This window comes from Ursus maritimus, unplaced genomic scaffold (genome assembly GCF_017311325.1).
Source record: "Ursus maritimus isolate PB19 unplaced genomic scaffold, ASM1731132v1 scaffold_5, whole genome shotgun sequence".
In the NCBI taxonomy this organism is placed as follows: Eukaryota; Metazoa; Chordata; class Mammalia; order Carnivora; family Ursidae; genus Ursus; species Ursus maritimus.
Window position 1 is genome coordinate 60,950,295 of NW_024426663.1, and position 25,824 is coordinate 60,976,118.

The following is a 25,824-nucleotide window of genomic DNA, read 5'->3' on the forward strand; positions in this document are numbered from 1 at the left end:
CAAAGTCAAGCAGAAGGACCGCGACCACAGCGCGTTCCCCCTTCACTTCCCCAACCGTCTCAACTCCCCGTCCCTCCCCTCCTTTCCGCGCACACCCCGCCCCGTGAGCTGCCACGTGAGGGAATCCACTAGTCAGCCTATGGGGGCCAGCTCCGCCCTACGCCCCCGCCTTGCCCCCTGCTCCGCGCGCAGCCACGTGATGCGGCTCACCGCCAGCCAATGGACGCCGGCCTTGCCTCGCGCCCCGCCCCGCGCGCCGTGGCCGTTTGAAGTGACTAATTTCTGTCATATGACTGAGGCGCTCATGGGGGTGGCGGGGCGGCTCTAGGAGCGGGGGCCTAGCGAGCGCCCTTAGGAGCGACCCTGGTTTGGCCGTGGTCAGCATGGCCCCTACGCTGTTCCAGAAGCTCTTCAGCAAGAGGAGCGGGCTGGGCACGCCCGGTCGGGACGCGCGGGACCCAGATTGCGCGTTCAGGTAGGGCGCTGCGGGGCGGGGGGGCGCCGAGCCGATGGCCTTGTGGGCTCCGGGCTCCAGATGTGCAGGGGCCTTCGGTGTTCCTTCCCTCGCGGCAGCGCCGTGCCGGGACTGGGATCTGGGCCCCGGTGGGGAGGGGCTGGGCGGCTGCGGACCTGCGCTGGAGGGTTGAAGCGAGGTCCTCTCGACCCACCACCCCCATCCCGGCACTTGCCCCTTCCCCCTTCTCCCGGCCCGTTTGTTTACGTCCTGCCAGGCTGCCACGCGCGGCTGTGCTTTCCCCGCCGAGCACCGCGGCCTGAGCGTAGGGTCCACACTCCTTTCTGGCAGCGAGTAGAGTTGGGAGCGGGCTGGGCTGGACCTCAGCCCCAGTCCTCGGGGCCCAGAAGTTCTCTCCCCCTCCCCGAGACCAGTCGCTCTCTGGGTGCTTCATTTCAGCCTGCTTGCTGTTGTGGGGAGAGCTGCACGTTATGGCAATCTTCTGAGGGTAGAAAGCTGGAGGAGCGAGTAGGCAAGGTGCAGTTCTTTCAGGTTTCTTGGAAACTAGTATTGGAGGTGTGCAGTTACCGGAACGAGCGGTCTGATTGTTACCGAAGGAGAAAAGGGAAACCTAAGAATTTATGGTTACTACTGACTAGGCTGAAGCAGGACCGAATGAAAGGAAGCACGGCCTTAGAATTGACCATAGAATCATCTCGTTACAACTGTTAACAGAAACGAGTCATTAAAAATTGAAAACGATAGCAAGATATTTTGTGGTATTAAAGGCTGTATTAATTTTTGGTTGCAGTACCTGTTGCGGGTAGAAAAACTTCTTAGAATTGTAAGACAGTGTAGTAGAATCATGAATTCAAGGTAAAATTTAGTCGCCAAACCACATTTGAAGAAGAGATTATGTCTTTCACATAGCCTTCATACTTGTTGCGGTGTGGAAACTTGTAAATATAACTAGGCTAAATGTCACATATCACTCAAACCTGGTAGGACAGCAAAGAGCCCGGTTGTTCAGTAGTAGGAAAAAATGAGAGTCTGTTAAATTTTGCAACAGGCAAAAGTTTGAAATGACTGTACCACATTGGTAAAAGGTTTTCATATTCTTAAAATTATTCACTCTCTCTCGGTAATGCAGGTCACATTACTAAACACTCAGTAATATGTGTGGAATTGTAGTATTAAACGGAAAGAACTGACTTTTAGAGGAAGAAAAATCACAATGTGAACATCTTGGAAAAGTGTTTAATAAAACAGTTTTTTAGGTTTGGGTCTTTTCCACTGAGAAATAAATGTCTTGCCGTGCTCATCTAATGACTTTTAAAAACCATTACTGATTTTCTTTTGAAAAACGAAAGTGTAGTCTGGATAATACTACATTGAGACATCCAGTAAATCAAGAGTTAGTAGAAAGCAGGTTGAGGATATTAAAAAGGTGACATTTGATTAAGCTTTCTGTTTTTGGGCAAAGATTGACTTTGGGGTACTCAAGTTTCCAAGGGTCTCGAGTCACTCATATGAAAAAAAATTTTCATGTCTATTTTTAAAAAAACATAAAGCCTACTATATAGTTGTGTAACACTGCTTTAGAGTTGCCGAAGCACTTTCTCATTAGTTATCTCATGTGCTATTTCACAACCACCTTGTGAGATAGAGCAAGTAGCAGTATTGATAACTATATGATCCTTTTTCCAGTGCAAGTAAGAATTATGAATAAGCCCAATAAGTGCAGTATGGTTTAGAAATGATTGCTTTTAAAAAATAAAATGTGTACAAGTGAGAAAATGAGAACTGGTTAACATCACACAGCTAGTAACTTGCAGATCTAAGTAATCCAGGTAATTTTTTTTTTTTAAAGATTTTATTTGTTTGTCGGAGAGAGAGAACACAAGCAGGGGGAGTGGCAGGCAGAGGGAGAAGCAGGCTTCTCACTGAGCAAGGAGCCCGATGCGTTGCTAGATCCCAGGACCCTGGGATCATGTCCTGAGTGGAAGGCAGGTGCTTAACCAACTGAGCCACCCAGGCATCCTGGTAATTTTTTAAAACAACTTCATTGAGCTGTAATTTACATACGGTAAAATCAAGCCATTCTAAGTGCACGTTCTGTGAATTTTGTTATATGTATACAGTTTTGTACTCACCAGCCCAGTGAAGTTTTAGAACACTTCCATTCCCCCAGAAGTTCCCTCATACCCCTATGTAGTCAGTTCTTAACCCATCCTCACTCAGGGCAGTCACTGATCTGCTCTAATGAGTGCAGTTTTGACTCTTCTAGAATTTCCTATAAATGTGATCATATTGTTTATAGTCTTTTCTGTCTGGCTTATTTAAACTCAGAGTGATGATTTTTGAGATTCCTCTAAGTTACACTTACCAGTAGCTCCTTTGATTTTATTGCTGAGTAGTATTCCATTGTATGGGTATACCACAATTTCTTTATCCATTCACTACCAATTGGCAGACATTTGGGTTGTTCCCAGATTTGGGCTGTGATGAACAATGTGGCTGTGAACATTTGTGTACAAATCTTTATGCAGACCTATGTTTTCATTTCTCTTGGATGGTTACCTAGGAGTGGGATTGCTGGGTCACATGCTAAGTATATGGTTAACTTTTAAAAAAATTCCCAACTTTTCTGAAGTAGTTGTACCATTTTGTTGTACCATGAGCAGTGTATGAAGGTTATGATTGCTCCACATCCTCTCCAATACCTGGTATCTGTTAGTCTATTTTTTTAATTAAGATTTTTTTGTATTGTGAAAAACACCTAACAACGTTTACTACGTTGACCACTTTTGAGACTTTTTGATTATAGGCATTTTAATGGATGTAATGGAATCTTGTTGTGTGTGTGTGTGTGTGTTTTTAAGATTTATTTACTTATTTTAGAGGGAAGGAGAGAGTGCAGGAGCTGGGAGGGGCAGAGGGAGAGGGAGAAAGAATCCCAAGCAGATTCCTTGCTGAGCACAGAGCCCGATGTGGGGCTTGATCTCATGACACCAAGATCTTGACCTGAGCTGAAACCAAGAGTCCATTGCTTAACCCACTGAGCCACCCAGGTGCACCTCTTATTGTGATTTTAATTTGCATTTCCCTAATAACAAATGAATTAACTCAGGTTTTAGAGTAGATTACAATTTCATTCCAGTATTCCATGCTTTCCTTTCTAGAATCCTTATTTGGTTTTGTTTTGTTTTAGTCAGTTTAAGTTGTTAAATCTGACTTGGACATAGCCATTGGCAACTAACCCACAGCTCAGCGTTGAAGTGTCTGTTCCTAGATTTAGCAGTATACAAGGCCCAGTGGTAATAAGTCACAGTAGGGCTCTGGGATAGGAGACACTTTTGGTACGAACAAAGCTTTAGGAGCCTTGAAATATTGTCTTTCATGATCACCCCTTTGGAAAAGGTGGTCAGGAATCACCCCCTTCCCTTCAGTTTTCACTTTTAAAAAAGACCCTTACCATATAGATTTCTGTGTGCTTGTCTTATCTAAGCTTCTTGAGCTGAAGATGAGTGTGAAGGATAGCACAGGGATATTATTTCAGTAATTTATAGAATTAAAACTAACTTGTTTTCATATTTTTGAGGATTTGGGAAAGAAGGTGCTTTCTAGGAGAATATACTGTTTTATGTTTTTTCCATCAGGCCACTTTGCAGTGAAAGAAAGAATTAACTGTAAATCCAATAACTGCAGTACATATAAAATGATTGCTTTAAAAGTAAAATTCTTTGAAAAATGTCTAATTTGGTGAAGGAGTTTGTTTCAGAATTAAATGTGTGTAGGACATAATTCACGTTAAAAAATTGCTGTATTTTTGTTTTATTCGTAATGCATGAGTATTTGCTCTTACTGTCTGTACTAGAAATTCTTACCCTGTTGTAACAGTCTCTTAATTGTTCTTTTTTCTATCACTCTTGTCTTCTTCCAAACGATTCTCAACACTTCATCCTTTAAAAAAGGCAAATTCTGATTATGATCAGCATGCAAAATGGTATAGAATTTAATATCTGCATTCCAGAGTTATTTTAAGGATTCAAAGAAATAAGTCATATTAAGTACTTAATGCAGTGCTTAGCACATGGCATTCAGGAACCAGAAGTTGTACTATGATGATTCCATGCTAATGTGTAAAACCATTCTGTTTAGGCCCAAACTAATGGGCTGTGGCCCTGTATTGTGTGGCTTTTGCGCAGTCTCTAGCCTTGACTCCCCCCCCCCCCCATTAACATAAGGTTGTTTTTTTAAAGCAGAGCCATTATTCTATTATTATACTTAAACAGAAATTCCTTAATCATCTATTCTTAGACTATAGTAATATTTTCTCAGGTGTTTCAAGATGTCTTTTTATAGTAGATTTGTTTGACTTAGAATCTTTTTTTTTTTTTTTTTTTTTTGAGAAGAGAGAGAGAGGTTGGGGAGGAGAGAAGGGGGAAGGAGCAGAGAGAGAGAGAGAATCTTAAGCAGGCACCATGCCCAGCATGGAGCCCGACAGGGGCCCCATCTCATGACCCTGAGATCATGACCTAAGTCGAAATCAAGAGTCAGATGTTTAACCCCTCAGCCACTCAGGCGCCTCTGTTTGAATTAGAATCTTAAAAGAGTCTGCATATTACGTTTGCAGTTATGTTGCTTAAGTAACTTTTTTCTATAACAGCCTCCCCTCTCTTTTAAAATATGATCTCTTGTTGAAACTGTGTTATTTTTCTTAAAAAGTTTCCCACATTGTTTATATGGCTGTTTTCTTCCTTATGGTTTCCTCTAATTCAGTGCTTCCCCGCATTCTATGTTTTAAGAAGCCTCCTCTAGGTTATTCTGATGCTGAAGTTTGAGAACCACTGCTGTAACTTACTCTATTTCCAGAAAGCTGGTAGTTAGATACTTTATTAGATTCAGGTTCTTTTTTTTTTTTTAAAATAAAAATATCCCATAGATGTTTGTTGTGTATTTCCTACCCATTAGAGTTACATGGTGTCTAGTTGTCCTCCCATTAGTGGTGCTAATAAGTTTGGTGAGTTGTATCAACCTTGTTCTTACATTATAAGATTACCCTTTCCCTAATGTTTTTAGCCTCTTTTGTTGATTATTGTCTGAATCCATTATCTTGTTAGGGCTTGTAAAATGGTGATACCCTGATTGTTTAATTCCTCCTGCATTTATTTCCTAGAAGAAATTTCTCTTACCACCTATTTGGCTACTCTTTGCTACAGGAAAGGTAGCATGTGAATTTGTTTCCCTTTGTAACGTGTCAGAATAATTTATAACGAGTGGTTTAGTGAAGGTTTTCACTTTGTCATTTTTTGGTATCATCACAAGCTTCTGGATTTTAATGTGTTTTAATCTATTATAGTCCAATTGTCCTGTATTTGGCCAGTAGGAGACTCTTCAAGTTGATTTCCGTGCCCTTGTGACATAATCTCTTTAATCTTTGATAACTTCTGCTTTCTTTTGGCCTTTTATTAAACCCCTCTCCCTTTTCTAGGATTTTATCACACTGGACATGTTTTAGATTCAGTGATGTGCCATGTTGTGCTGTTCCCTGCTCTTGGCATAGTCTTTTTTTTTTTTTTTTTTTTTAAGATTTTATTTATTTAGTGGACAGAGAGAGACACAGCAAGAGAGGGAACACCAGCAGGGGGAATGGGAGAGGGAGAAGCAGGCTTCCCACCGAGCAGGGAGCCTGATGTGGGGCTCGATCCCAGAATGCTGGGATCATGACTTGAGCTGAAGGCAGACGCTTAATGACTGAACCACTCAGGCGCCCCTTGGCATAGTCTTCTGTACTTTTTTTGTTTGGCTTTTTGCAGTGATCATCTGGACTTATCCTAATTATCCTTCTTCCAGGAAGCCTTTTCTGATTTCTCCCAGAGTGAGTTAGGTTTCACTGAAATTTTCTTCCATAACAATGCATTTCCTTCTGTGACATCTATTAAAGTTGTCATTATTTGTCCATGTCTCTTTTCTTTGCTTGCTTGAGTTCTCTTCAACTTCAAGGTGGATTCTGGAGTTAGAACCCTGTAGAACGACCTGTAGGATTGTTTGTGGGGAACAGATACCTAGGTTTCTGGCTGGAACCCCTAGATACATATCATTTTCTGAGGGAGAGAATATAAGACTGTGGAAGCATGACTTGACTAGCCTATCAAAAGTAGGAGCCTTCTCCTCTATTCTCTATCACACACATTTTATATTCTTCATAGTTCATTTTTTAACTTGCCATCTGTCTTCTCCAAGTTCACATTGTTGTGCCAGTATACAGCACAGTGCCTGAACATATGCTCAGTAAAAATTTGTAGAATGAACGTATGAAATAATTTCAAGGGCAGAAGGAGAGTCTTAAAAATTCTCTTTTGGACATTTGGTCTAGTTTTACTTGCTAGTGAGAGATACCCACTTAGAGATGTCCAGTGGACAGGAAGAAAGTAAATGTAGAGTTGACAGCAGAGGTTGATTCACAGGAGAATTGGGACTGGAGATAGCTTACGGTCAGTATTAAAACTAAGGGAAGGGATGAGATCATCTAGGAAAAGGTGTAGATAGGGTATTGGAAAGAACAGGGCTTTGCTCTGAGGAAATTTAAAATGTAGGAGAGGAGAAAGTCTACAAAGAAGAAAATGGCAAGAGAAACATTGGGAAAGCCGGGGGTGTGTGGTGTTAGGACAGCTCCAAAGGGAAAGTGTTTAAAAAATGGTGGTGTGATGAACTGTTTTCTATATGCTGGTTGTTGACAGGTCTTGTGAGATGACAAACAAAGTATCTATTGATCTGTCAAGTTGGAGATAACTAGTGACCTTAATTTTTTTTTATTTGAGATGGGCGTGTTTAGGGGAGAAAGATAGATGAAGATAGATAGATGTGGAATAAATGAAAGGTGAGAAATGGTTTCACTGCTACAGCTCCCCCCCCACCCAGGAGAAACAGTCTGTAGTACTGTGTTATTTTTTTACTTTCAGTATTCCGATTTTATGTCACATTTTAAGCTACTGAAGTTCTTTTTTTTTTTTTTAAGATTTTATTTATTTATTTATTTGATGGAGAGAATGCACAAACAGGGGGAGCAGCAGGCAGAGGGAGAGGGAGAAGCTGGCTCCTTGCTGAGCAAGGAGACTTATGTGAGGCTTGATCCCAGGACCCTGGGATCATGACCTGAGCCAAAGGCAGATGCTTAACTGACCGAGCCACCTAGGTGTTCCTGAAGTTCTTTTCTTTCTTAAAGATTTTATCCATTTACTTTGAGAGAGCGAGAGGGAGAAAGCACGAGAGTGTGAGTGCAAGCCGGGAGAGGGACAGAGGCAGAGAGGGAGCGAGAATCCCAACCAGACTCCAGGTTGAGTGCAGAGCCCATGGTGGGGCTCTCTCCCCCGACCCTGAGATCACGACCTGAACTGAAATCAAGTTGGACACTCAACCAACTGGGCCACCCAGGGGCCCCAAGCCTCTGAAGTTCTTAAGCTGGCTTTTTAATATTGTCAATATTTGTAAGAATTGTATTTCAGAAATTTTGTTTTTTCAATGTGATTTTTAAAGATTTACTGCATTCACAAGGGCTTTTGTTATTTAAAAAATACCACCCCTCCATAAATTGTACCTTTTAATTCTGTATTAGAAATAGTAGAAAGTTTTAATACTCTTTTTTTAAGCTTTTATTTATTTATTTGACAGAGAGAGCGATAGCGAGAGAGAGAGAGAGAGAGAGAGAGAGGGAGAGCATGCACAAGCAGGGGAGTGGCAGGGAGAGGGAGAAGCGGGCTCCCTGCTGAGAAGAAGCCCGATGTGGGGCTCAATCCCAGGACCCTGGGATCGTGGCCATGAGCTGAAGGCAGACCCTTAACTGACTGAGCCATGTAGGTGCCCCGAAAGTTTTAATATTCTTTACAGAGAATCCTGTGGGGTCATATCTTTCTTATTAATGTGGGAAGCTGAGAATTGTAAGTAATTACACATTAGTGCTCTTTGGTAGCAATGTTTGGTCCTAAGAGTCTAACTTTCCAGTAAGAAATGCAAAGATATTTTACTGTTAATTTGTTTTGTTTTTCTGTCTCTAAGTAGTAGTATTAGATTTGTTTTTCAGAACCATGTTTATTGAAGGAAAATAGGTGACTGAAAAATATAGCTTCAATATTTGTTTATAAAACTTGAACCTCAAAAGGACAGTTTAAGATAGAGGTGTAGGAAGATCCTGAACTCACCTCTTCTCATGGACACAATGAATCTGCAGCTACATTTGGAATAATTTCCTCTGAAAAAGTTCTTAAAGCTACATGAACGGTGCCTCCACAGCAAAGGATAAAAGGACCACATTGAGATGAGGAGAGGCAGAGCTATACTCTTGCCAAAAACTGCACCCCCAGTACGGTGACCCACAATCAGGAGGGATCTTAAAAATCTTTCCCCTGAGGAGCAAGGGTTTTGTGCCCCACAAAAAAAATCTCCAGCCCTTGAATCTTGCACCATAGAAACAAGCCCCCAAAATCTAAGACTCAGTGGGGACTATGTCCAGGAGAACCAAAGAACTATAGGGAACGGAGAAGGAGAACCTGCTCTTAAAGGGCTTGTGTGCAGGCTCACTCGCCCCAGGACCCAGCAAAAATGAGCAGACTGAAAAGTGCCTAGACCATATGTGAAAGAGAAAGTCTTAATCTTTAATCTTAAAAGGACTGCCAGAAAAGCAGGAACCTGTTGGGACTGTCTCTGGGAACAGAATTGCTGGTGGGTACTACTTTTGTCATCTCATTCTACCTTGCTCATGCTAGCTTTGGTGGGCACCATTTTGGCAATCTCCTTCTTAAGCTGCTAGCACAGGTGGGTGCACCCTACCCCCATGTGCCGTGTTATAGCCAGCCTGCAGGCATCTCACACACACCTGAGGTGCAGTTGCACTGTAGCTGGTTGGGCAAGTCCCCTGCCCCTCTGTGCCAGAGTTGGCCGGGCAAATGTACCTCAGTCCCCACATTGCAGTGCAATTTTGACATAGCTGTTGTTGTGCTTAGTCCACACAGGGAGTACTCCTTGAATGCCTAGCTGTGGTTGCTAGGTGGGAGGGAGATTGTACTGCTGGGCCCCACAGGTCATCTCCTACAAAAGGCCATTCCTTCAAGACTGTGAGAGGTAGCTATTTCACTGAATACAAAGAAATAAACCAAGAGAACCAGGTAAAATGGGTAGACAGAGAAATATGTACTAAACAAAAGACCTAAGACAGAACCTCAGAAAAAGACTTCACTGGGCTCTATAATGGGCATGGAGCCTACTTAAAAAAAAAAAAAAAGGACTTCACTGAAATGGAGGTAAGTAAACTACCTGATAAAGGGTCAAAGTAATAGTTATAAATATGCTTACTGAACTTAGGAGGGAAATGGATGAACATAGTGAGAACTTCAAAAAATGTAGTATATGTAAGAAAGTACCAAGTAGAAACAGAGTTGAAGAATACCATAACTGAACTGGAAAATATATTCGAGGATTTCAACAGCAGACTGGATGAAGCAGAAGAATGGATCAGTGAACTGGAAGACAAAGCAATGAAACACCCAGATGGCAGCAAAATAGAATTTTAAAAAGTAAAGATACCTTAAGGGACCTTTGTGTCAACATCAAACAGAATAACATCCACCTTATAGAGGTCCTAGAGGGAGAGGGGGAGAAAGGAGCAAAAAACTTATTTGAAGAAATAATGGTGAAAACTTCCTCCATATAGGGAGGGAAACAGGCACCCAGGTCCAGGAATCCTAGAGAGTTCCAAATAAGATAAAGAGATCCACACCAAGACATAATGAAAATATCAAAAGCTAAAGAGATACTTAAAAGCAACAAGAGAAAAGAACACTTTATATACAAGGGAAACCTCATAACGCTATTAGCAGATTTTTCAGCAGAAACTTTCCAGGTCAGAAGAGAGTGGTGTGACATATTCGAAGTACTGAAAGGAAAAACCTTGCAGCCAAGAATACTCTACCTGGCAAGGTTATCTTTTAGAGTAGTAATTTTTCAGCTAAGCAAAAGCTAATGGAGTTCATCACAACTAAATCAGTTCTACAAGACGTTGCAGGAATTTCTTTAAGCCCGCAATAAATGGCACTAATTAATGTAAAAAAATATAGTAAAGTAAAAATCTTACTGGAAAAGGTATACAATAAAGGTGTTGGCTTAATCACTTATAAAACTAGTGTGAAGGTCAAGAGACAAAACTAAAACTACAATAACTTACTAAAGGATCCATAAAATAAAAATACGTAAACTACAACATCAAAAACATAAAGCATTGTGGTGGGAGTAAAAATGTACAGTTTTGGAATATATTCAGATGTAAGTCGCTGTCAACTTAAAATTGACTTATATTCAGAGGATGTTACATATGAACTTCATGGTAACCACAAAGCAAAAACTTATAGTAAATATACAAAAGAAAATGAAAAAGGAATCTGAACATGACACGAAAGAAAGTTATCAAGAATGTTACAAGTGAAGAGAAAAAGAGAAGAAAGGAACAGAGAGGAACTACAAAAACAGCCAAAAAACAATAAAATGGCAATAAGCACACACACCTATCAGTAATTTTTAAAAATGTAAATGAACTAATTCTCCAGTCAGAACACATAGAGTGGCTGAATGGTTTTAAAAAATGATGTATCTTTATGCTGCCTATAAGAGACTCACTTCATAATAAGGACACACACAGACTAAGAGTAGAGGGGTGGAAAAAGATATTCCATGCAAATGGAAATGAAAAGAAAGTTGATGTAGCTGTACTTCTATCAGACAAAATGGACTTTAAAACAATATAATGAAAGACAGAAAAGGGCACTTTACATAATAAGGTGGTCAATTTATGAAGAAGGTAGAGCATTTATAATATATATGCACTCAGCTTAGAAGCACTAAAATATATAAAGCAAATATTGAAAGACCTAATGAGAGAATTTGACAACACAATAATAGTAGGGGATGTTAATACCCCACCTAATATCAATGGATAGATCAGACAAAATTGATAAGGAAACACTGGTCTTAAGTGATACATTAGACCAGATGGACTTAATAGATATATAGAGAACATTTCATCCAAAAGTAGCAGAATACATATTCTTCTCAAGTCTACATGAAACATTATCCAGGATAGATCACATTAGGCCACAAAACAACTCTCAGTAAGTTCTAGAAGATTGAAAGCATATCAAGCATTTTTTCAACCACAGTGGTATAAAACCAGAAATCAATTACAAGAAGAAAAATAGAAAAACCACAAAGATATGGAGATTAGGCAACATGCCACTGAACAGCCAGTTGGTCATTGAGGAAATCAAAGAAGAAATAAAAGAATATCTAGAAACAAATGAAAACAGAAATATGACATACCAAAATATTTGGGATGCAATAAAAGTGGTTATTGAGGGGAAGTTCATAGCAATAAAGGCCTACCTCAAGAAACATGAAAAATTTCATAAACAATCTAACTTTGCACCTAAACAAAGTAGGAAAAAAAGAACAAGTGATACCCAGGTTAGTAGAAGGAAGGAAATAATATAGATTTGAGTGGAAATCAATGAAATAGAGTTAAAAAGATAATAGAAAAAGTCAGTGATACTAAATGCTGGTTCTTTAGAAAGATAAAGATGACAAACCTTTAGGTAGACTCACTAAGAAAAAAAGAGAGGGGGGCGCCTGGGTGGCACAGCGGTTAAGCGTCTGCCTTCGGCTCAGGGCGTGATCCCAGCGTTATGGGATCGAGCCCCACATCAGGCTCTTCTGCTATGAGCCTGCTTCTTCCTCTCCCACTCCCCCTGCTTGTGTTCCCTCTCTCGCTGGCTGTCTCTATCTCTGTCGAATAAATAAATAAATAAAATCGTTAAAAAAAAAAGAAAAGGAAAAAAGAGAGGGCTCATGTGAATAAAGTCAGAAATGAGAGACAAGTTACAGTTGGTACTACAGAATACAAAAATCACAAAAGACTAGTATGAACAATTACATACCAGTAAATTGAACAACCTAGAAGTGGATAAATTCCTAAAAGTATACAGTCTTCCAAGACTGATTCATAAGGAAATAGAAAATCTGAATAGACTAATTACTAGTAAGGACATCGAATCAGTTACCAAAAACCTACCAACAGACAAAAGTCCAGGAACAGACAGTTCACTGGTGAATTCTACCAAACATGGTAAGTTTTAACATCTGTCCTTCTCAAATGATTCCAAAAACATTGAAGTGGAGGGAATGCTTCCAAACTCATTTTATGAAGCAGCATCACCCTCATACCAAACCAGTGTTGGTGAGGATGTGGAGAAAAGGGAATCCTTGTACATTGTTGGTGAGAATGTAAATTGGTACAACCACTAGGGAAAACAGTGTGGAGGTTTCTTAAAAGATTAAAAACAGAGCTGCCAGTAGATCCAGCCATTTCATTTCTGGGTATCTATCTGAAGAAAATAAAAACACTAATTTGAAAAGATACGTGCACCCCTGTGTCCATTGCAGCATTGTTTGCAATAGCGACGGTATGGAAACAACTTAAGTAGTGTCTATCAGTAGATGAATGGATAAAGATGTGGGGGTTGTGTGTGTGTGCACATGCATGTACATCCATGTATAATAGAATATTTAGCCACAAAAAATAATTCAGTCTTGCTATTTGCAGCAAGACTGATGGACCTTGAGGGTATACTGCTAAGTGAAGTAAGTCAGATAGGCAAAGACAAATACTGCATGGTTTCCTTTGTAAGTGGAATCTAAAAAACAAACACAAACCAAAACCAAACAAAACCCAGACTCATAGATACAGAGAACAGAGTGGTGGTTGCGAGGGAAAGGGGTTGGGAGGGTGGGGCAAAATGTGTGAAGAAGGTCAAGAGGTATAAACTTCCAGTTATAAAATAAATAACAGAGATGTTATGTACAGTGTGGGAAATACAACCAATAACATTGTATTCACTTTGGTGACAGATGGTAACAACTTAATGGTGGCGATTGGTTTGCAGGGTTTACAAATGTCAAGTCACTATGTTGTGCGCAGGAAAATAATAGTGTATGTCAGTTATACTTCAAGAATAAAAAAAACATGATTAAGCTGTAGGACAAACTCAAGTAACCTAATAGATGTGTAGATGGAGTCTAATAAGGAAACAGGGGGAGGATATTTGAAAAAATAATGGTCAAAAACTTCCAGATTTGATTAAAAGCATAAACACAAAGATTCAAGAATTTAAACAAACCTAAGCATGAGAAACATGAGGAAATGTACATGAAGGTACATGATAATAAAATTATTTAAAGTTAGTGAAAAAGAGGGGTGTCTGGGTGATTCAGTTGGTTAAGCAGCTGCCTTTGGCTCAGGTCATGATCTCAGGGTCCCGGGATCAAGCCCTGCATTGGGCTTCCTGCTCAGCAGGGAGTCTGCTTCTCCCACTCCCTCTGCTTACCACTTGTGCGCGTGCGCTCTTTCTCTCTCTCTCTCTCTCTCTCTCAAATAAATAAAATCTTGAAAAAAAATAGTGAAGAAGAGAAATTCTAAGACCAAAGATAGAATAACAACGGATATCTTATCAGAACCTGTGTGTCCCAAAAGAGATGGAGCAACATTTTTAAAGTACTGAAAGAAGAGAATTCCCAACCTGTAATTCTATACCCAGAAAAATTGCTTTTCCAAAATGAAGGCAGAGACCTTTTCAGACAAACAAAAGCTAAAGAAATTCCATACACCTGGCCTATCACATAAGAAATGGGAAAGGAAACCATTCAAGCATAAAGGAAGTGATACTGTAAAGAAATCAAGATCTACACAGAAATAAAGAGCATATGTAAAAGATAATTGTTTTAAACAAAAATAATCACAGGGTATAGTAGGGCCTGTAACATACAGAGAAATAAAATGTATAATCACAATAGTTCCAAGGCCTGGAGAGGAGAAAGGAAGTATATTGTTTTAAAATTCTTGCACCATACATGAAGTGCTATCATTTCAAATGTAGGTAGACTATAATAATGTGAAGATGTATACTAAAATCCCTTTTGAAACCCTATTTGCAGGGGTACCTGGGTGGCACAGTTGGTTAAGCATCTGACTCTTGATTTTGGCTCAGGTCATGATCTCAGGGTCATGAGATCAAGCCCTGTGGCAGGCTCTGTGCTCAGCACAGAGTCTGCTTGAGTTTCTCTCTCCCTCTCCCTCTACCCCTCCCCCCAATTGTGCATATCCTCCCCGCCCCAAGAAATCTTTTTTAAAAACCCTATTTGCAAGACAAAAATAATGCAGTAACCAAAGAGGTACAGTGAATAAGCCAACAGAGATAAAGAGATTACCAAGGGGTGCAAGGAAAATTTTGGGTGTCATGTATATGTTCATGATGTTGATTTGTGTTGTTAATTTCTTGGTGTATCCATATGTCATAGTTTATCAGGGTGCCTGGCTGGCTCAGTCAGAAGACTGTGTGACTCTTGGGGCGTCTGGGTGGCTCAGTCATTAAGCATCTGCCTTCGGCTCAGGGCGTGATCCCAGGGTCCTGGGATTGAGCCCTGCATGGTGCTCCCTGCTCCCCTGGGAGCCTGCTGCTTCCTCTGCCACTCCCCCTGCTTGTGTTCCCTCTCTTGCTGGCTGTGTCTCTCTGTGTCAAATAAATAAATAAAATCTTATTAAAAAAAAAAAAACCGTGAGACTCGTGAGACTCTTGATCTTGGAGATGTGAGTTTGAGCCCCACCTTGGGTATAGAGATTATTTAAAAAAAAAAAAAAACTTAAAAAAAAACTTACCACACTGTCACTTTAATATGTGTAGCTTGTTGTATGTCAATTATATCTCTGTAAAACTGTTTAAAAAGCAGTAGAGCACCATGAAGATAGTTGCAAGGTCAATGGAACAAAATGAGATCTATCATAATATCTTTATAGAACTAATCATAAAAAATTAAGAATAGAACAAAAAAAAGCTTGGACTCTTATTGTTATAATAATTATTATTTTAAATTCTGCTGACTTTATCTTTTAGGAAAGGCTTGTGTAAAAAAAACCCCAATGTAAAATGTAACAGAATCTTCTTTATTTAAAGAAGTCCTAAACCATCCTCACATGATCTTTTCTTCTGACATCACTGTTGTCTTAGTCTACCAGATTGAAAATCAGAGAATCCCATTTTACTCTTTATCTTTACTCTCTTTACTCATTGCCACATTTAGTTAAGTCCTATTTATTCAAAATCTGTAGTATTGTTCTGCCTTTTCCACTGTCATCATCTCAGTTAGACTTTTAATACTTTTCAGAAAGTCTTGTTATAACTGTCCTACTTCTTTTGTGTTGCCTTCTGCACCATTCTGCTACATTGATTTTCCTAAACCAGTATTCTGATCAAATCACTCAGAAATTTCCATTGACTCCCTATTGCTTAGTAGGGGATTGCTCTGTGCCAAGCACACTGTTTTGATATTAATTTAATTCTCACATTAATTTTATAAAGTAGGTCTGATTATTTCTATTTTATAGATGAGGGAATGGAGGTACTGAAAAATTAAAAACCTTGCCCCAGGTCACACAATAAGTGATGAAATTAAGATTTGAACTCAGACATTTGAGTTCCAGTGCCTCCATTCTTAGCAAAGTTCAAACTCCTCAACTTTGGCATATACAGTCTCTTACAGAGTTATAGCTTGGTGTGATTCAGATCCCCACCCCAGTGGTTTCTGTATATATAACCTTGGGAAGAGTTAAAGGTGGGGTTGTGAGTGCGCATGTCTGAGTAGAGGAGTGAATGCTGCAGTGATAACCCAGTTTCCATTGTACCTGTGGTGTTAGAGTTGTTTTGAGGGTTAAATGGCATGGGAGGGCACACAAATGTTAGAATTCTTTCCCACACCCCTTCACCCTTCAGTTTCTCCTTTCCAGTCTTCTTTGTAATTTTTTCCTCTTGCTGTGGGTTCCAGATCAGACTACTTGGTATTTCCTGAGAAGAATCTGGTTCGTGTCTTTGGACACTACTTAGACTAATACAGCTACAATATAGCTTTCTTTAAAGCTCCAGTAGAACCTATCTTTTCCCTGTCAGGGCAGTTATTTTCTTGTGTTGTAGTTGCTTGTTTATGTATCTGTATCTTTCACTAGAATGTAAGTCCCATAAAGGCACAACTTTTGTCTAACTTGTTTAGTGCTCTTTTCTTGGTACTTGGCTCTCGGAAGGCATTCAGTAAATATTTGCTGAGTAAACAAGTGAATAAAAATAGTCACTGAGTTGAAAGAATTCTAATTCATTTAACACAGATGTTTCTGTTTTGGGGTATTTGCCTAAAGTAGTTTTACACTTAATGAGTAATTTAAGCAGATTTTTCTTTCACATCAATGTTTGCCAATTTAAAGGAAAATTTCATTGTTATTTTGACTTTCTAAAAACAATTTTGTTGTTATTTTTAATTTTTTAAATTTTTTAAATGGCAGGGATGGTCTGATTTTCCAGAAGTAGGTTAGAACCATTTATGTCTCTTATAACACCTCATACTTTGCCCTCCTGCCACTTATCATATTCAGAATGTGTGTATACACAGAGGGTTTCTTTGATATACTCATCATTTATTTAATAATTTCTTTTAAAATGATTGCTTTTTTGTTTCAATTTTTTAAAACTTGATTCCAAAGTTTAAACTGTAAAATGAAGTCATCTATGTAATACTGGCTTCCATTCCTGTCTCCTTTTTCCCATTTTATTCCTTCCCATACTAACCATTTTTATTTAGTTTTCATTTTCATTCCATTATTTTTTTTGAAAATGTTAGTAATTAACATACATATACATATGATCATATATCTTCTCATTCTTATGAAGAATATTTGTGCCATTACATACTCTCTGGAACCTCCGTTTTTTCATTTGGAGATCACTGTATATTGATTTACAGAGATCTTCTTCATTCTTTTTAACAGCTGTGGCATAATCTATTGAAGGGTATAATGGTTTATTTAACCAGTCTCCCATTGATGAATGTTTGGGTTGTTTCCCATCCTTAACTGTTAAAAATAATACTGCAGTGAATGGCCATTTACATATTTTCCCTCCTTAATACCTCCCTGCTATCATACCCATAATTTAATGGTACTTTGCAGTAACAGCATATTTTAAAATAATCTTAGAATTATACTTGGGTTTCTATTCTGCTGTTATGTTATAATACTTAAGCTAAAATAATATATGCAACATCATGAAAAAATATTGTAGAGGTGATTACTTTGATGTGGAGGTGCAAGGTCTTTTAGGTGTGGAATTTAGAGGGGATATAATTGGCAAGTTCAACTGACAGTGTAAGAGAAACAGCAGGAAGCTCCAAATATTTTAAAACATTGAGTTTTTCTTTAATTTATCCCATTTCTGTCATCTTGTTCTTCCACTTTTAAAAGTACAATGTATTGAAGTATAACATGTATACAGAAAAACCTGCAGATCATAAAACAACTCACTAAATTTTCTCAAAGTGAATGTACTTCTGTAACCACCATGCAGGTGCAGAAACAGAATTTTACCAGTATCCTAGAAGCCTACTTCATTCCCCCTTCTAGTTATTCTCTCTAACTTCTATTGAGGGTAACCACTATCCTGATTTCTAATATTATAGATCAGTTTTTCTGTTTAACTTTATGAAATACAATCATGTTGTGTTCACATATTTTTTTTTTTTTTTAAGATTTTATTTATTTCTTCGACAGAGATAGAGACAGTCAGCGAGAGAGGGAACACAAGCAGGGGGAGTGGGAGAGGAAGAAGCAGGCTCATAGCAGAAGAGCCTGATGTGGGGCTCGATCCTGTAACGCCAGGATCACGCCCTGAGCCGAAGGCAGACGCCTAACCGCTGTGCCACCCAGGCGCCCCGTGTGTTCACATATTCTTGTGTCAGGTTTATTTATTTTGTTGCATGTAGCGTAGCTTTTGTTGTGTAGTATCTCATTGTGTGAGTATGCAATAATTTATTTGTCCATTCTCTTACTGATAGGGAATTGTTTCCAACCAAAGGGTTGTTTCTAAATTTTTTGCTACTAAGAATAATGCTGCTATGATTGTTCTTTGTCTTTCGGTGTACAGATGCTGAATACCTTAACTGATAGTTTCTTTTCAGCATTTCTATGTGTGGCATATACATTTTATGACATTACCCAAGTTACATAGATTGCATTCCTGAATATGTTACGTAACACAAATTGCACAGATGTCAGAATTGCATATTTAGCCCCAGTATAATTGTGCAATATATTTATCCTCTAACATGTAGTAGATACAGATGAAACCAGGCCATTTCATCTGAAATACGCAAGTACACCAGTGATACCAATTCTGCTATGGTTGCAGCAAGTACTACAGTTACATACATATGCTGTTTTAAAAGCAGTGTGTCAAACCTTCTTTATACAAAGATGAATAAGACAGTATCATAAAGAATGTGTGAAGTACTACAGTAAGTAGAAGAAGGCTCGATTTCCTTTACCTGGAGGTTTTAGACAGATACACATGTAGGGAAAGGATTCCAGGTAGTGGAAACACCATGAGCAGAGAGTGTCAAAGCTGGAAGGTCATGAGTATATTCAAGGAAGAGTACGGGTTTGCTTGACCATAGGTTTGTGAAAGGTAAGTTAGGTCCAGATAGTAGAAAATGCAGTATCAAGAAATTTTTGTAAACATTGGATGGTCCCTGGAAATTTGAGGAGTGATGTTGATGTTTGAATAGTGGATTGGTTCTTTGTACTACAATTGTGATCTTCAATTTTAGAAGCATCTAATGAAACTGGTTAATACAGGCTGTATCATCCATTTCTTATACCTGCATCCAGCAAATGTGCCTGCTTTTTTTGTTTTAATGTAATAGCTTCATTGATATAAAATTCACATACCGTACAATTCAGCCATTTAAAGTATATAATTCAGTTGTTAGTTTTTTCACAAAGTTGCATGACCGTCACCACAGTCAATTTTAGAACATTTTCATCATCCAGAAAGGAACCCTTTACCCATTAGAGTAACTCAGTTACCCTACCCTTTACCACCCACCCACCCTTTCCCAGCTGTAGACAACCATTAATCTACTTTTTGTCTGTATAGATTTGCCTGTTGTGGACATTTCATATGAATGGAGTCATGCAGTATGTGGTCTCTTGTGATTGTCTTCTTTCACTTAGCATAATGTTTTCAAAGTTCATCCATGTTATAGGATGAATCATTCCCTTTTATTGATGAATAATATTTCATTATATGGATATAGCACAACTTACCTATTCATCAGTTAATGGGTATGTTGGGTTGTTTCCACTTTTTAGCTGGCTATTATGAGTAATTTTCCTATGAACTTTTGTGTATAAATTTTTGTGTGAACATGCTTTTATTTCTCTTGGGTATATATTAGGAGTGGAATTGTTGGGTCATATGGTAACTCCATGTTTAAAATTTTAAAGAACTGCCATACTGTTTTCCATAGAACCCACTGGCACATCTTTGTGGTTCTGTGAGACAAAATAACTTTCAACATACAATCAGTATCCAGTAAACCTTGTTTGAGATTGAAGACAAAATATATATATATTCTGTAGACAAAAACAGTGATAGAATATCACTAATGGAAGAATGTTTTCATTATAAGAATATATGGAGCAAGAAACGAACAGCAGCATAAAATGGTACACTTGGGTAAATCTAATCTACACAGTTACTGGCAGTACAAAAACAACAAACATGTCAAACACAGAGCTGAAATACTGGAAAATAGTGCCATGAGTGAAGGGGTTTTTGGTTCAGGTGGAGAGTATGAAGTAGAATTAAAATATTCTTAGGTTCTTTTATCTGTTTTTATGTATATATAAAATACCATTTATATGAAATTCTAGAAAATGGAAACTAGTCCCAAGTGACAAGAAGTAGAACAACTGCCTGGGAATGGGATGTGGGGTAAGAGTGAGGTAGGGAAGGAGGGAGGAGAATAGAAGGATTATAAATGGAAATGAAGAATCATTTGGGCCTGATTGTGGTTATGATTTCACAATTATATACATACATCAAAACCTACCAGATTTTACACTTTAAATAGGTACAGTTTAGTATACTTCAGTTATACTTCAATAAAACTTTTTAATCTTCAGGACAAAAAAATCCTGTCATTCTTGAAATAATTTACTGTTCACATGGTTTTCAGCAGTCTAAGCTTTTATTTTAATTCCAGTTAATATACAGTGTTATATTAGTTTCAGAGGTACATATAGTAATTTAACAGTTCCATACGTCACCCTGTACTCATTACAAGTGCATCCCCATTACCTGTTTAACCCATCCCACCAAAGCCTCCCCTCGGGAAGCCATCAGATTGTTCTCTATGTTCTCTATAAGAATCTGTTTTTTTTTTTTTTTTTTTAAGATTTTATTTATTTATTTGACAGAGAGAGAGACAGCCAGCAAGAGAGGGAACACAAGCAGGGGGAGTGGGAGAGGAAGAAGCAGGCTCCCAGCGGAAGAGCCCGATTTGGGGCTCGATCCCAGCACTCTGGGATCACACCCTGAGCCGAAGGCAGAGGCTTAATGACTGAGCCACCCAGGCGCCCCTATAAGAATCTGTTTCTTGCTTTGGCTCTCTCTCGTTTTTTCCCCCTTTGTTTTGTTTCTGAAATTCCAGATGAGTGAAATCATATGGTTTTTGACTTTGACTTATTTTGATTAGCATTATACTCTCTAGGTCCATCCACATTGTTGCAAATGACAAGATTTAATTCTTTTTTTATGGCTGAATAATTCCATTGTTTATATATACCACATCTTTATCCATTAATTTATCAGTGAACACTTGGGCTGCTTCCATATCTTGGCTATTGTAAGTAATGCTGCTATAAACATAGGGGTACATGTATCTCTTTAAATTAGGTTTTTGTATTCTTCGGGTAAATACCCAGTAATGCAATTCTGGATCATAGGGTAGTTCTGTTTTTGTTTTTTAATTTTTATTTTAGAAAGAGAGAAAGCATGAGCGAGGTTGGGGGGAGAGGTAGAGAGGGAGAGAAAGAATCTTAAGTGTTCTATGCCCAGTACAGAGCCCAACACGGGGCTCTGTCTAACCACCCTGACATCATGACCTGAGCTGAAATCAAGAATCGGATGCTTAACCAACTAAGACAACCAGGCGCCCCTCTATTTTTAACTTTTTGAGAGACCTCAGTACTATTTTCCAGAGTGGCTGCACCAATTTGTATTCACACCAACAGTGCAAGAGAGGGTTCCGCTTTAATTCTCCACATCTTGGATAGCACCTGTTGTTGTATTGTTGATTTTAGCCATTCTGACAGGTGTGAGGTGATATCTCATTGTCGTTTTGATTTGTAATTCCCTAATGAGAAATGATCTTTTCATGTGTCTGTTGGCCATCGGGATGTCTTTTTTGGGAAAATACTTATTCATGACTTTTGCCCATTTTTAAATTGGATTATTCATTTTTTGGGTGTTGAGTTTTGTAAGTTCTTTATATATTTTGGATGTTAATCTCTCATTGGGTATGTCATTTAAATATATCTTCTCCCATTCTGTAGGTTGCCTTTTAGTTTTGTTGATTGTTTCCTTCACTGTGCAGAAGATTTTTATTTTGATGTAGTCCCAATAGTTTATTTTTCCTTTTCTTTCTCTTGCCTCAGGAGACATATCTAGAAAGAAGTTGTTATGGCTGGTGTCAAAGAATTTACTGCTTGTGTTCTCTTCTAGGACTTTTATGGTTTCAGGTCTCCCATTTAGTTCTTTTAATCCATTTTGAGTTCATTTTTGTGTATGAGGTAAGAAAGTGGTCCAGGTTCATTCTTTGCATGTTGCCATCCAGTTTTCCCAACACAATTTGTTGAAGAGACTGTCTTTTTCCCATTGTATATTCTTTTTTTTTTTTTTTAAAGATTTTATTTATTTAGTTGACAGAGATAGAGACAGCCAGTGAGAGAGGGAACACAAGTAGGGGGAGTGGGAGAGGAAGAAGCAGGCTCCCAGCAGAGGAGCCTGATATGGGGCTCGATCCCAGAACTCCAGGATCACGCCCTGAGCCGAAGGCAGACGCTTAATGACTGCGCCACCCAGGCGCCCCCCCCATTGTATATTCTTTCCTGCTTTGTTCAAGATTAATTGTATAATCATGGATTTATTTCCGGGCTCTCTGTTCTGTTCCATTGATGTATGTGTCTGTTTTTGTGCCAGTACCATATTGTTTTGATTGTTAATGCTTTGTAATATAACTTGAGATCTGGAATTGTGATGCTTCCAGCTTTGCTTTTCTTTTTCAAGATTGCTGTGGCTATTTGTGGTCTTCTGTGTTCCATACAAATTTTAGGATTGTTTGTTCTAGGTCTGTGAAAAATGCTGTTGGTATTTTGATAGAGATTGCATCAAATCTGTAGATTGCTTTGGGTAGTATAGACATTTTAACAATATTTGTTCTTTCAGTCCATGAGCATGGAATGTCTTTCCATCTCTTTGTGTCATCTTGAATTTCTTTCATCAGTTTTTTATAGTTTTTATAGTATAGGTCTTTAACCTTTTTGATTAGGTTTATTACTAGGTATCTTATTATTTTGAGTGCAGTTGTAAGTGGGATTATTGTCCTAATTTCTCTTAATGCTGCTTCATTACTATGAGCAGAAATATAACAGATTTCTGTATATTGATTTTGTATACTGTGACTTTACTGAATTCCTTTATCAGTTCTAGCAGTTTTTTGGTGGAGTCTTTAGGGTTTTCTATATAAAGTATCATGTCTTCTGCAAATAGTTTTACTCCTTCCTTAACAGTTTGGATTCCTTTTATTTCTTTTTGTTGTCTGATTGCTGTGGCTAGGACTTCCAGTATTAGTTGAATAAAAGTGGTGAGAGTCTTGTTCCTGACTTGGGGAAAAGTTCTCAGTTTTTCCCCATTAAGGATGATGTTAGCTATGGGTTTTTCTTAGATGGCCTTTATTATGTTAAGATATGTTCCCTCTAAACCTATTTTGTTGAGGGTTTTTATCATGAATGGATGTTGTACTTTGTCAAATGCTTTTTCTGCATCTATTGAAATGACCATGTGGTTTTTATTCTTTCTCCTATTGCTGTGATGTATCACACCGATTGATTTGCGAGTACTGAATGACCCTTGCAACACAGGAATAAATCCCCATGATTGTGATGATTTTTAAAATGTAGTATTGAATTTGGTTTGCTTGTATTTTATTGAGAATTTTTGCATCCATGTTCATCAGAGATATTGTAGTTTTCTTTTTTGGTGGTGTCTTTATCTGGTTTTGGTATCAGGGTAATGCTGACATCATAGAACGGATTTGGAAATTTTTCTTCCTCTTCTATTTTTTGGACTAGTTTAAGAAGAATAGGTATTAACTCTTTTTTATAGCCATCTGGTCCTGGACTTTTGTTTGTTGGGACTTTTTGTTTTACTGACTCCTTTGTTTTCTGGTCATCAGTCTGTTCACATTTTCTGTTTCCTGTTTCAGTTTTGGTAGTTCATAATGTTTCTAGGAATTTATCCATTTTTTCCTAGGTTGTCCAATTTGTTGGCATATTGCTTTTCATAATATTCTCTTATGATTGCATTTCTGTGGTATTGGTTGTTATTTTTCCTCTCTCATTTGTGGTTTTCTTTTTTTTTTTTTTTAAAGATTTTATTTATTTATTCGACAGAGATAGAGACAGCCAGTGAGAGAGGGAACACAAGCAGGGGGAGTGGGGGAGGAAGAAGCAGGCTCATAGCGGAGGAGCCTGATGTGGGGCTCGATCCCAGAACGCCGGGATCACGCCCTGAGCCGAAGGCAGATGCTTAACCGCTGTGCCACCCAGGCGCCCCTGTGGTTTTATTTCTTTGACTGCTTTCTCTTTTTTTTCTTTATAAGTCTGGCCAGAGGTTTGATTTTTCTTTTTCTTTTTTTCTTCAAAGAGCCAGCTCCTTGTTTCATTGATCTGTTGTATTGTTATACTGGTTTCTGTATCATTTATTTCTGCCTTCATCTTTATTATTTCTTTCCTTCTGGTTTTAGGTTTTGTTTTGTTTTTAAGATTTTATTAGAGAGAGAGAGCGAGAGCATGGGGGTGGCTGGGGAGAGGCAGAGGAAGAGAAAGAAGCAGACTCCCCACTGAGCTGCGAGCCCGATGTGGGGCTGGATCCCAAAACTCTGGGATCATGACCTGAGCCAAAGGCAGACACTTAACTGACGGAGCCATCCAGGTGCCCTGGTTTTAGGTTTTGTTTGTTTATTTTCGTAGCTCCTTTTGATGTAAGATTAAGTTGTTTGAGATTTTTCTTGCTTCTTGAGGTAGGCCTGTATTGCTGTAAAATTCCCTCTTAGAACCACTTTTGCTGCATTGTAGAGGTTTTGTAACTGTTGTGTTTTCATTTTCATTTGTTTCCATGTATGTTTTTATTTCTTCTTTGATTTCTTGGTTGACCTACTCATTGTTTAGTAGCACGTTATTTAACCTCCGTGTATTTTTGATCTTTCTAGATTTCTTCTTGTGGCTGACTTCTAGTTTCATAGCATTGTGGTCAGAAAATATGCATGATATGATTTTAGTCTTCTTGAATTTGTTGAGGTTTGTTTTGTGGGCTAATATGTGATCTGTTTTGGAGAATGTTCCACGTGCACTTGAAAAGACTGTGTATTCTGTTTTAGGATGGAATGTTCTGAATATATTTGTTAAATCCATCTGTTCCAGTGCGTCATTCAAAGACATTGTTTCCTTGTTGATGTTTTGTTTAGATGATCTTTCTATTGATGTAAGTGAGATGTTTAAGTCCCCTACTGTTATTATATTATTATCAATTAGTTTCTTTATTTTTGTTGTGAACTGTTTTATGTACTCCTGTGTTGGGTGCGTAAATATTTACAGTTGTTAGATCTTTTTGTTGGATTGTCTCCATCATTATTACGTTGTGTTCTTTGTTTCTTGTTACAGCCTTTTTTTTTTTTTTTTTTTTTTTTTTTTTGAGAGGGAGGAGGGGTGGGGGGGTGGAGAGAGAGAGAGAATCTTAAGCAGGCTCCATGCCCAGCATGGAGCCCACTTTGGGGCTCAGTCTTACAACCCTGAGATCATGACCTGAGCTGAAATCAAGAGTCAGACCCAACCGACTGAGCCCCCCAGGTGTCCCACAGTCTTTGCTTTGAAATTTATTTTGTTTGATATAATATTGCTACTCTGGTTTTCTTTTGACATCCATTTCCATGATAGATGTTTCTCCATCCCCTTACTCTCAGTCTCTGTCCCCTCACTTTCAATCTGCAATTTAGGTCTAAAATGGGTCTCTTGTAGGCAGCATATAGATGGTCTTGTCTTTTTTATCCACTGTGTCACCCTGTGTCTTTTGATGGGAACATATAGTCCATTTACATTCAGAGTAATTATTGCT

The 25,824-nt window shown here is 38.6% G+C and overlaps 1 protein-coding gene across 2 annotated transcripts in view; it reads left to right on the forward strand.

Annotated features, from left to right (window-relative positions):
- The first annotated feature begins 290 nt into the window (after positions 1-290).
- The window catches only part of FNIP1 (folliculin interacting protein 1), a 151,367-nt gene continuing 125,833 nt past the window's right edge, over positions 291-25,824 (forward strand). For both annotated transcript variants that reach the window (XM_040622497.1, XM_040622496.1), the window contains exon 1: positions 291-475. In XM_040622497.1, the coding sequence (XP_040478431.1) occupies positions 384-475 (92 nt within the window). In that variant the 5' untranslated portion in view covers positions 291-383. The remainder of the gene's footprint in view (positions 476-25,824) is intronic.